This window comes from Mustela putorius, unplaced genomic scaffold, assembly GCF_011764305.1.
Source record: "Mustela putorius furo isolate JIRA1106 unplaced genomic scaffold, ASM1176430v1.1 tig00000129_pilon_pilon_pilon, whole genome shotgun sequence".
Lineage (NCBI taxonomy): Eukaryota > Metazoa > Chordata > Mammalia > Carnivora > Mustelidae > Mustela > Mustela putorius.
In genome coordinates, this window is record NW_025421290.1 from 44,234,087 (window position 1) to 44,246,287 (window position 12,201).

The following is a 12,201-nucleotide window of genomic DNA, read 5'->3' on the forward strand; positions in this document are numbered from 1 at the left end:
ACAAGTAGTGACTCCAGCAGAGGCGCTCCGTGGCAGCGGTGCTGTGGGGGCGGGCCTTTGTCGCTGCCTCTTATTAACCCCAAGAGAAAGTTAGGGGCTCGCAGCTGAAACCCACCCCTTATGTACAGTCCTTGGGACTTAAACTCACTTGAATTGGTGAATGGGGAGGACCTAGGCAGGTTAAACAGGGGACAGATTTGTCAAATTGTTGTCTCTGACCCGGCTCCTGGCTTTGATATCGACCCCCTCTAGAGACCTCCAGGGACGCGTTCTCCTCCCCACGTGGATGGTTTGGTCAGGCAGGGAGCACCAGCCGGGATGTCCCTACAGCTGCTAAATCAGCCACCAAGTCCCTCCTGCCAACAGCAGATGTGTCTGTTTTCTGTCAGGAGCTTTGTGGACAGTTGTCCCAAGTCAGAGAAAGAGGCAGGAAGACAGACAGGTAGAGAGAGAGACAGAGGGAGAGAGAGAGCGAGAGAGAGATAGGCTTGTAGAAGCTGAGACTCTGAGGATGGTAGTTGACCATCCCAAGGAAGCGCCTCCGGTTGGGTGGGTTAACGTTACCCGGCAAACCAGTGGGAGTCAGCTCTACCGGCGGGGACCTGCCAGCCAAGCTAGCGGGCAGGCAGAGGCCAGTTCTTAGCTTAGAATCAAAGACCCCCCCCAACAGAGGCTCACCAAGGACAGGTGTCTATCAGCCAGTGGCCTGGACTGCTGAGTGGGAGCGTGTGTCGCTAGAATCACAGAACAAGGAAGGAGGAGACACTTTTGTAGGAAGCCTATGGGGACTGTGCTGCTGGCTCATTATCAGCCCTAAGGAAACGAACCCTGTTTTTACCGCAGTGGGTCCATCCCTTGTGAGAGTTCATTATGAGATTCTGCACAGCCCCCCTGGAGCGGCAAACAGGAATTTCCCGTTTTGCTTTGGGAGGTGAAGACGGGAAGGGTTAAATGGGTACAGTGAGATCCCAGCAACAGTAGATCTGAAAGCAGGATACACTCTTGACTTTAACTATAATTAGAAGTAGATCTGGAGAGGTCCGCACTGGCCGAGCTATAGGCTGGCAGAGTTGTGACCCATGGCTGTGCCTTCTCTTCTGCCGCCAAGGGGAACAGAGGCCACATCAAATGCTAGACTCTAGAGTACGGTTTCTCAACAGCACTGGCATTTTGGCCGGGTCCCCATGCCCCCTCAGTGGACAATGTCAAGTGACATTTTTGGCTGTCATCCCTGGGGGTACGACTGGCATCCAGTAGGTAGAGACCAACGCTGCTGTTACAGATCCTGCAATGCCCAGGACAGTCCCCATAACGCAGAACTATCAGACCCAAAATGCCAACAGTGTTGGGGTTCAGAAGCCCTGCTCTGGGAAGGGGAGAGAGAAAGGACCAACCTGCACACATCGGACATATACAATGTGGAGAGCCAGGGAAGAGACCCACAGTAGAAGGACCCTCGAGCTTGGCTGCTTCAGTACAACACGGTCCTATCACACTCGCCCCTTATATGTGGTTTCGCTTTCAGCTGACTGCAGACCAGAAGCCGAGGACCCTCCTTCTGACGTGTGGTCAGAGGGTCAGAGTGGCCTCATGCTACATCATGGACCTATGTCATTTCTCCTCGCTTCCTCTCACCACGTGGGCTTGATGTCAACTGACATCATCACGAGGAGAAGGATAAGGACAGGACAGTAAGGCACTGTGAGAGAGGGAGAGTTCACATTCACATAATTTGTTTTTAATTTATTTTTTTCATGTTCATGTAATTTCTGTGACCGTATGTGGTGATAGAATTGTTCTATTTTATCATTAGTTATCCTTGTTAATCTCTCACTGTGCTTGATTTCTAAATTGAACTTCATCACAGGGATGTGTGTATTGGAAAAAACATAGCATAGACGGGGCTTCGTGCTGCCGCCAGTTCCAGGCATCCATTGGGAGTCTTGGCACGTATCCTCTGCAGATAAGGGGGAATGACTATACTTAAGAGAAGGTTCTAGAAGCCAGCAGTTGTATTTTTAGCCTTGGGCGGGTAATGGAATCCGGTTGGCAAGATGCCTTTCTCCTCCAACTTCCTGATTCTTGGCTAGTTATTATAATGCCTGGAGAGCTAAAGTTTAATGATCTAGTTTCCATCTTTACCCTTAGCTGACTCCCGGAAAATACTGAGCATTTATTTATTTACTTACTGAAGTGTATTTACTTAAAAAAAAAAAAAAAAAAAAAAGATGCTGCTTAGCTATTCATGATTGTATCACTCTTGGTCACTGAGAAAGGAATGTCACCCTTCCAAGTTTCTGGTCACAGGATCACACATGGCCAGGCATGGGCGCATACATATAGCTGTGTACTGAACACAAACCAGCAGTTATCCTTTGCAGCTGGTGTCTCCCTGATATCACGTATGTGACATACGTACCAGATTTCGCCCAGACAGGACTTCTAACAAAGCCATTAGGATTTTGCCATCTTGTATATCAACGAATAAATCTTTAACTTCTAGAGGTGGGTTGCACTGTTGAAGAAGCGGAAAAAAGAAGCTGATTAGTGGCCTGTGTGATCCACCAAACTGTGCCCGAGCTGCAGGTCTCCTGCAGGAGAAGACTTCCATGCATCCAAATCTGGGTACAGGCAGTCCCCAGGGGCGGGGGGAAGGCACACCTGGGCTGGTGAACCATGGAGGAGACTTGGCACCAAAGGGCTGATCACAAAAGGGACCTTGGAGATCCCTGGGACCCTGAGATCTGGGATCCCCCCCATCCCCATTACATTGCATCCACACTTCTCCTTAAGGGGAGCAAGAAAGGGCATTATCACCCTCCATAGAATAAAATGATTCTAGCAGGACTTCCAGGAACTTACCTAGTATAAGCCCTTCACTTTAGATTTGGGGAAACTGAGGCTCAAAGAGGTTAGGTGACACCCCCAGTGTTTGGGCAGATCTGCTCTTTTGTACCATCAGTCCTGTTCCTTCATCAGGACACATTGGCTGCCCACGGGCGTTGTCCAGACCCACGCCATGATGCCATGATGCTGAGTCAGTGACCCTCTGGGCCTCAGTGCCAGTGTCCACAAGGATTCCCCGCCTCCCCCACTGCTCCATCTCTAAATGTGACCATCCTGACGTGCCAGTTGACCCTCATCAATCTTCAGTCCAACTCTGGAGGTGGCGGGACCCCTGGCGGAGGGAGCCAGGAAGGCGGCAAGTGTGTGTGACTCAGCTGTGGTGAGTAGGGGCGGGATGGACAGACTGGACGGCTGGCTCAGGAGGAGAATCTCTGCCCCCACCCCAACCAAGTTCGTAGGCCTGTTAGGGACGCAAAGGTTGGGAGGCTGATTTATCATAGGTGTTCATGTATATTTCTATGTTTAGCCACAAAAGTAATCCATGCTTATTATTACAAATCAAACTAACTAAACTGTATAAAAATGTTAATTAGCATTCTGAACGCCACTCCCTTGGTTCTTCTCCAAAGGCCAGACTTCCGGAGAACCAGTGTAACCTCAAGATGCTACTGTTACCTGTTCCACTAAGAATCAAGGGAGTTCCTGAGTTCAAATCCAGGCTCTACCCTCAACAGGAACTGGGCCTTGGGTATTTTCCTTAACGTAGGCTTCCCTGGGGCAACTCGGCCCCCACGATCTACAGCATGAAGGAGCCCTGGGTGGGCAAAGCTGGAGGCTGCCTGGGGTTTCCTCTCTGGGCCTGGATGCAGAGAGATCGACTGTCTAGGTGAACTGTGTCCACCAGGAGTCTCGCTGGACGTGTGGTCTGGGGGCTCCCAGGGCTGCCTGGAAACTGTCAGTCAGAGGCCCCAGCACACAGATCTCCAAGCACGTTTTTCCTGGAACCCTGGCCTAGAGCAGAACAGCTTCAGGGTGTCCTATGGGGACCTGGGGGTGCTGAGAAGGAGTCTTATCGCTGGCACCCCATGCTTTCATCAGAGAAGTTTAGCTCTTACTGGCCTTTCTTTCGGGTTCGAGGTTAATACTTTGCCTGAAGAAAGGTTGCTATTGACCAAACCAGCTTGATAACAGGTCCTTCAATGCCATATGATGAGAACTTAGCATACAGAATCGCAGGGAACAGACTCTAGAAATGCACCTTTGTAATACGCCCTCACCCCAGCGTGAATTCTCAGTTTAGTGTTTGGTCGTGGGGCTTTTGGCAATATTGCAACAGGTGGGGCCTGCTCCTGGGTACAATGAATGGGCCGTTCACGTGGGACACGGGACTGGGGGTGGGGCTGGTAGCTGGAAACCAGCCAGAGACTCAGGGGTCCGAGTAGAGCCTCGGAAACACGGAGGAGCTGTGGTCTGGGCACCTTTCCCTCCAGGAAGGCCTCCTTCTTCTGATAGCTTTGGAGGGTCCTTGTGTTCTTTTTTTATGAAGGAAGGTGGCATTTCCTTACCCCTTATATGAGCCCCCTGACCCCCCCGTTAGTCCAAATACAGGCCGATTCCTCCTGCAGGTGTACAGAAAAGGGATCTGCTTCTAGGGCAACAGTGCCTTTTAACCACCAGGCAAATTATTTTCTTTGCAAACCCCCACCGCTCCCTGGGCACATTCCGCTCAGAACACGACAGCATCAGGTTACAGAGACTCTCGCGGAAATGTTATTCCTGCTAACGCGAGGCAGAAAAACGTGACGCCTGGACAAAACACCCCCTGATAGATGGACTAACAAATTTTCCAGGTACCAGCCCCAGCCACGGCCAAGCCTTGCTTGGGCGTCGAACCCGGAGAGTAATTTCCACCGACAGCGTCTGGAAGGGCCTCGGCAGCAGCAAATGGGGACTTGGCCGGAGGCCACGCGGCGGGACAGCAGCGGGAGACATTGAACCTGCTCCAGCGAAAACACGGCCGGGGCCCCAAAGGTTCCACGGGCTTCACGAGATCGGTATGGCCGAGTAAACAGCACCCCCAGGGCTTTCTTCATGATCTAACTCCTCTGGTAAATGAAGGAATTTTTCCAGAAGCCCCAGACTCCGTAAATATCTCTGACAGCCTTCAAATTGTAGTTAAGCCCAGGTCCCTGAGCGGTTCCCGGGTTTCCTTGACATGAAAGGTTGGTCTTGAAAGTCTCCAGGTTGGAAACATGGCTGTTAATTTCGCCCTGTTTATTAGGCATGGGTTTCAGGTGTTATCTGATTTATTCTCAGAGCAGGGCGACCCACCTGCCCCGAAGAAGGGACGGGGGCCTTGGCCAAGGAGGCCATCCCTGATCCGACAGGTGCGGACGGGGGCTCCCTGAGGCTGGGGAGTGCGTGTACGGGTATTTGCTGCATCACACTCTATCCTTTTCAGTATTTACTTTTCAATTAAGAAAGAAAGAGAGAAAGAAAGAAAGAAAGAACTGCCATGGCTGCCCTCCATCCACCAGGAGGAATTTCCAGCTAACACACATCAGGCATTAATTTAGGAGTCCTGCGAACTTAGATTGGGGGAATGGTTTTCCTTTTTTCCAAAAATAACACTTTGCTTTATGAGCCCTGCTGAAAATGCACCAAGAGTCAAAACAACTGGCAAGTGATTTGTAACTCTGTATCCTGGGCAGTTCGGGAGCCCTCCTGGGTCCAGGGGACCCCACTGTCCAGGTGCGGGATAGAGGTGTGGGTGGTCAGGGGCTGCTCGGGGAAACATGACCGACCCCAAGGTCAACGGCACGAATTAGAATCTTGGTCAAGAGCTGCACTTCCGAAAAACCACTATTATTTTCTTGGCGATCTCACAGATTTCCCCTATGACCCCTTCTTCTGGGTTAACTCTACGGGCAGTCAGTAGCTGCCTCTGCACCTTCTAGGAGGACAGGAGAGAAGAAAATCCACACACCTAACCTCACTAAAGTGGGAGACTTGAACACTATCAGCTTTATAAGGAAACGTGCAGTGGGCTGCATCTATCGGGAGAACCACAAAGTGGAATTTAAGAAGAAACGATGGAAGGACACGCAGCCTGATGAATCAGCTGTCTCTTCAAATCATCTCTCCTCCCCCTGCCCTTGGCAAGTTAGAATGTTCCCTGCCTCGGGGGTAACTGGTGTGTGGGGAGGGCTCAGAGGGCTCAGATTTCCACCGGCTCCGGGCTGGGCTGGTTATCCACTCTCCAACCCGCCTCTCCTCTGCAGCTCATCCTTCTGTCTGTTTCTCAGGGGCTGAAACAGCCACTTCGGTTTTATGGTGACCGTGTGTGAGAAGCCTGCAGACAAAAATGCAATCCCAAATTGCCTGGCCCCAGAGTGTCGGAAAGAAAAGGGGTAAAAGAAGTTGAACGTCAAGTTGAATACAGAGAAGAAGCCACTGGAAGAGGTTTCTTCTTGGTTTCAGGAAAACCATTTCAGGTCTCCAAAGCCTCTTCCCTCATTGGTAGCAGGAGGGGGAATGAGGGTTGTCACAGGGATTGAAGGAGACGTGTGATGCACAAAGCCAGAGGCACCTAAAGGGGCAGGTAATATCGTTGGTCGGTAGCGATGTTCTGTGATTAACAAGGGAATCTGGCTTTGTTAAAAGGTGTTGAGTTCTTGCATAAATCAATCCAAAAACCTACAAATGACCCTCACACAGAGGGTCCCCTACTGTCCCCCTAGGACCGGAAGCCCAGCCCTAGCCCTACCCCAGGTCCCTCTGTTCATGGAGGCATCTGGGGTGTTCGACAGTGAACGTCTTCAAACATGCGCTCACCGATTCCTATTTAAAGACAGACCTTTTCCTTCCGCAAGTGGACTGATCGCCCCACGAGGGCAGAACCCTGTCTTAACGTCCGTGTTCCCAACACAGAGCTGGACACTTGGCAGTGAAATGTACTCAGCAGATGTTTAAACGAACACGTGAAAAAAGCAAACAGCCCAAACCACCGAGCTACCCCTCCCCTCCCACCACGCTCCTGCACTGCCCGCTCACGGATGAATCGGTCACCGAACGAAAGCCCAAGAGCCCCACTTACCTTCTCTAGATGCAGGTTTACCCAACGCGTGAAGGTCCTCTTCTGCACATTTTCCCTTTCGACTGGAAACAAAGAAATGCCATTAGCTGGGTGAAACAGAATACGGGCAAAATGCTGCTCTCCTCTTCCCAAGAGGGGTTCCAGGCAGATGGCAGACGGACCCCAGCATGCCCCTGGGGTAGGGAAGCCCTTTCCGGAACGGGGTCCGCGACGGCTTACGTGGCACCTGGAATCCACTCTCCCCAGCCCCTTAACGAGAATAAATAACCACAAATTCAGAGACACACGGAACATATTCTTTCCGGTAGGAAAACAGAGGCATGTGCCCAACATCACACAACCAGTGAGGTTATTCCCATTTTACTGATGATGAAACAGAGGGACAAACCGCTAATACGCAGCCAAGCTGGGACTCGGCAGCTGGATTCCGTGCGTTTCCCGCTGACTCCTCAGCTCCGCAGGGTTAGCTGGCTTGGGACCCTGGGACCCTGGGACCCCAGGACACCCCGCCCGCTCCCCACACCCCAGCTTAGGCTGCTGCGCCCCTCAGGAAGCTTCCTTGAAATGTCTGAGCCAGAAGACTCTTGAGTTACTAAGTTCTGGATTTCAACATATTGGAGGAACATATCAAATATGCTTAAAACCATTCCATGTTTCTTTAGCAATAAGAAAATGGGAGGCAATTTATCTCCCGGGGGAGCTAAGGGGCTCGGGTTCTCTGTAACCACTATGGTTCTTTTTCCCTCTCAGCCTCATTATTAGGTAGATATTTTGCCCATAAATCAAATTTTAATATTGTGGCTTTCAATCTTTTTAATTGAAGAGCCAGCAGACAGTAATTATGCACATTAACTGCTTTTTTTCTCATTTTCCTCCTTTTCTGTAAGGAAAGGTCACTTAGCAAGCAGGCTTAAGAATTAAAGATCTAATTCCAGTAAACTGTGTTTTGTGGGTAGAAGAGGAGGAAAGAAAAAAAAGTTGATAGAAATGAGGGAGGGGGGGAGGGGGGCTTTTGCTGAGGGCCATGGGCTACAGAGACTCAGAGTTTTCCAGAAGACTGGAGCGCACCCTACCCCCAGCCCCATGTGGGACCTTTCTGCCTCTGCAGTGTTTGACATGGTATGGGTGTCCCATAGCTTGGCGGCCATTTCTCTGTTGATGGCACTTGGCAGTTTCCGGTGTTTCAGCGTCACAAGCAGTGTGGCAGTGCACATCCTTGTGTAAGTGCCCTTCTGAGGGGTTCTCTGGGCACAAGCGTATGAATGTATGTCTCATGCCTGACAACTGAAAGTGCAACCGCAGGGGCTCAGTGGTGGGCACATTTAACATTTTAATAGCTACTTCTAAATTGCCCTCCCAAAAGGCTGCCCTGGTTTATACTCCACCCCCCCACCTGTCTTTAAACAAGTTTATGGGATTGTAAAGTATTTACACACACATTCAAACACTCAGGCTGGTTTCTCCATATGGCTTCAGAGAGAGCAAAGTGCGTCCCCTGAAACAGAAGTGCATTCAGTGAAAGCCTGAGAGAACCTGGTTTGGACTGTTGGTTTAACTATGTGGAAGGCTACAAAAGAGGAAGTGGGTGTCTGTTAGTCTATGTATGCCTCATGTATCCGTCCAGCCACCCATTCGTCTGTCCATCTATCCATCCTTGCAATTATCCATCCATCCAACCACGTATCCATCCGTCCATCCATCCATCCATCCATCCATCCATCTTTCTACCCAACCACGTATCCATCTATCCATCCATCCAAGCATGCATCTATCCGTCCATGCATCTATCTATCTTTCCATCTATCCATCTAACCAACCTTCCTTCCTTCCTTCCACCCAAGTATCCATCCATCCATCCATCCAACCATCCATCCATCCAATCATCTGTCCATCCATCCATCCAACCATCCATCCATCCATCCATCCATCCAACCATCCATCCATCCATCCATCCATCCATCCATCCAACCGTCCGTCCATCCAACCATCCATCCATCCATCCATCCATCCATCCAACCATCCGTCCATCCAACCATCCGTCCATCCACCATGTACCCATCCATCCTTCCACCATTCCATCCTCCTGGCTGGTATTTAGTCAGTGATCATTACATGCTAGGAACTATGCCAGACCCTGTGGGCAAAGTCAGAGATAAAGAACACATCCATGGTGGCACTTCTGGGTGGCTCAGTCTGGGTGGCTCTGCCCTTGGCTCAAGTCATGATCTCAGGGTCCCGAGATCGAGTCCCGCATCAGGCTTCTTGCTCGGCAGGGAGCTTGCTTGTCCCTCTGCTTGTTGTTCCCCCTGCTTGTGCTTACTCTCCCTCTCTGACAAATAAATAAATAAATAAAATCTTTTTTAAAAACCACATTCGTGGAATCTGCACTCCAAGAATTCACAGCTAAGCAGGAGAGAAAACATGGAAGCTAAAAGGCACATATGAAGACAAAATAAATTACAAGTTTCCAGGCTGATAGGGATGAGAGGAGGTAATTTCAGACCCCGGGGGGTACTCCTCCAGGGGTCCTAAGAGGATCCCACAGTGGAAGTGAGACATGGAGGGGGCTCCTGCAGGCAAGGGCAGTGTCCCAGCCCTGCCCTGTCCCACAACCAATCTCGGGGAGGCTTCATTTCCCTTCCAGCCATGGCCTGTGGGTGAATCTTAGCACAGATTAGCTTGGACAGCAAAGCTGACCCACAGGAGGGCAACGTGATGACGGAAGACACCAGGGGACCATGAGACTAAATCACAAATAACAGATGAGTCCCAAACTGAAATAGGGTATGGAGACTGCAATTTCTGGACCTGAAACTGGGACACATTGCTCAATACCCAGGAGAGAGAGAGACTGTGCGAATTTAGCCTGCCCCAGAATATCCCCTGTGAGCCACACACCACTAGCTGTGCAACCTTGGGCAAGTTCACGACGGCCAACATACCCTTGCCTCAGTCTCCCCTCTACAGGAGGAGGAAAACTGTGCCTTCCTCATGGGCATGCGGTGAAGATTCAAAGGCATCACCCTCACAAGGCTCCACCAGCAGCTGCTAAGGGAGGGCCACCTGCCTGGGCCTCACGGTCACACAGCACACCCGGGACCCGCAGTATTCCGTCTGTCGTCTCAGCACCAAAGTCTGACGCTCTTTCATGACCTTCTCCATTTCGAGATACCCTCCCCCACCCCACAGACTCCTTCTATTGCTGGCCTGCCAAGACTCCATAAACTTTATATAGTTTCCATAAATCCCGTGGCCCCTTTTTTCCTCCGCACCTATCACGTTGTAAAGGTGTAGGGAGCGATTTCTCTGGAAGGGGTCTGGCCTTTTCACGGAGTGTTTGTGGGGCCCAGAGTGGGGGTGCCGGGTAACAGCAGAGCAATAACAGAGCTATAAAAGCACCATCTCCAGGCCTGCCTGGATGCCCCGGGTGCCCCAGTGTGGGGCAGGCTGGAGGAGGAGGAGGAGGAGCTTGCCAGCCCCGGGACCCACGGGAGAAAGGCAGAAAGGGAAGCCAAAGCTTTGGGCACAAAGCCACCATCCCGAGTCCCACCCGCCACCCCTGGAGTGACTCTAGCCCCCTGCTTTGCCAAGAATAGGCAATTTCAGGGGTGCCTGGGTGGCTTAGTCGGTCAAGTGTCTGACTTCTGATTTCGGCTCAGGTCACAATTTTAGGGTCGTGAAGTTGAACTGCACCTGCTTGGGATTCTCTCTCCCTATCCCATCTCACCCACACGCACACACGCTTGCTCTCTCTCTAAAAAAAAAAAAAGAAAGAAAGAAAGAAAAAAAGAATAGGCAATTCCAAAATGTGACCTTTCTCCCTTTTCAGGCCACCGGCGGCTGGTTCAGGAGTTGGGAACCACAGAGAGAGGGATGTTGGCTTGGGAGTGAAAATAGATTTATATGGTAGCCTTCTTTCCCTATGTCCACACTTCCCTTAAAACTACTTCCTCTCTAACATTTCCTCTGTAATATCTCTGCTCTTCCTCACCCATGAGAAAGGCCTGGTGGTTTATCTGTCTATAAGCACATGCTCGTAATAAGAAAATTAAAATACAGGAAAGCATAGAGAAACAGATCTAAAATCTGTTGTTGAAATCTTCTTACATCCAGAAATCACCACTATTGATAATTTATTGATTATCCTTCTAGAACCATGTGTGCGCGCGCGCACACACACACACACACACACACAGCTAAAGCATGAAGATACTCATGTATGCAACTTTAATGTGATCAGCAAATGCCTCGGTGTTTCTCAAAGTATGGCCCACAGATGACTCACACCAAGACCTTCCAGGGTGACAGTTAACACGCTAATTCCTGGACCCCATCCAAGACCTCTGGACTCACTCTTTCTGGGGCCTGGGCCTGGGCACCTGCATTTAATCAGCTTTGCTGGGTGACCACGTGGTACACTTGGAGAACCTGGATCTAACTGAGAAGAGACAATTGGCACAATCTCTTGGCTCTGTCCAGGCAGTGTCTGGCGTGCACCAGACCTGTCACTGGGCATGGAAGGAACAGGCTGTCTGGAGCCCGGTACGTAGGTCGCACTGGAGACCAAAGATAGGGGACACAGGTACGGTTCCCAGCTTGTCTTCTGGCAACAGGCAAAAAATAAAAAAAAAAATAAATAAATGGCATTTCTTGTTCCTTCATTGTCCAAAGGGCTCTTCTTGAGAGTGGCTTCAGTCCTGAATTCATACACCCCAGAAGATGAACCAGAATTTACTAGAAGGACTGCAGACCAGAACTCCCACAGGGGGCCTTCACTCTGCAATGTCCATTCAGATGTGTCAGCCGGGAGCATTTCTTTCCAACATCAGAGGCACTACCTAGCGAGAGGCAGGAGGCAGATAGGCAGGCTGAGGCCTCATTGCTCTCCTCCTCCGCCAGGCTGCTGGGCTCAGTGTTCCACACCCACCTCCAGGAAGTCCTCCAGCTTTCCTGCAGCCCTGACCCTACTCCCCACACTGGGCAGGCCCTATATGGGCTGAAGTCCCCTCATAGGCCTGGCTCCTGGCTGGTGCTCAAGCAGTGGGGTGCCTCTGTCCCCGTGGGACATCTGGCAGCATCTGGGGACGTTTTGATTGTCACAGAGCGGAGGGGTCGACTGGCATCTAGCGGCTTGAGGCCAGGGACGCAGCTCCACACCCTAGCATGCTCAGGATGGCCCCTACCACAGGACAGATGTATCCAGCCCTGGATGTCAGCAGTGCTCAGGGTGAGAAGGCCTGGGGGGGGTTGCCTATGGG

At 51.0% G+C, this 12,201-nt stretch overlaps 1 protein-coding gene across 6 annotated transcripts in view; it reads right to left on the reverse strand.

Moving 5' to 3' along the window:
* Positions 1-12,201, reverse strand: part of CLMN (calmin) — a 105,885-nt gene that overhangs the window by 26,612 nt on the left and 67,072 nt on the right. For all 6 annotated transcript variants that reach the window (XM_045073274.1, XM_045073278.1, XM_045073279.1 and 3 more), the window contains exons 2-3: positions 6,944-7,005; positions 2,420-2,515 (exon numbers count right to left, since the gene is read on the reverse strand). In XM_045073274.1, coding sequence (XP_044929209.1) covers positions 2,420-2,515; positions 6,944-7,005 — 158 coding nt within the window. The remainder of the gene's footprint in view (positions 1-2,419; positions 2,516-6,943; positions 7,006-12,201) is intronic.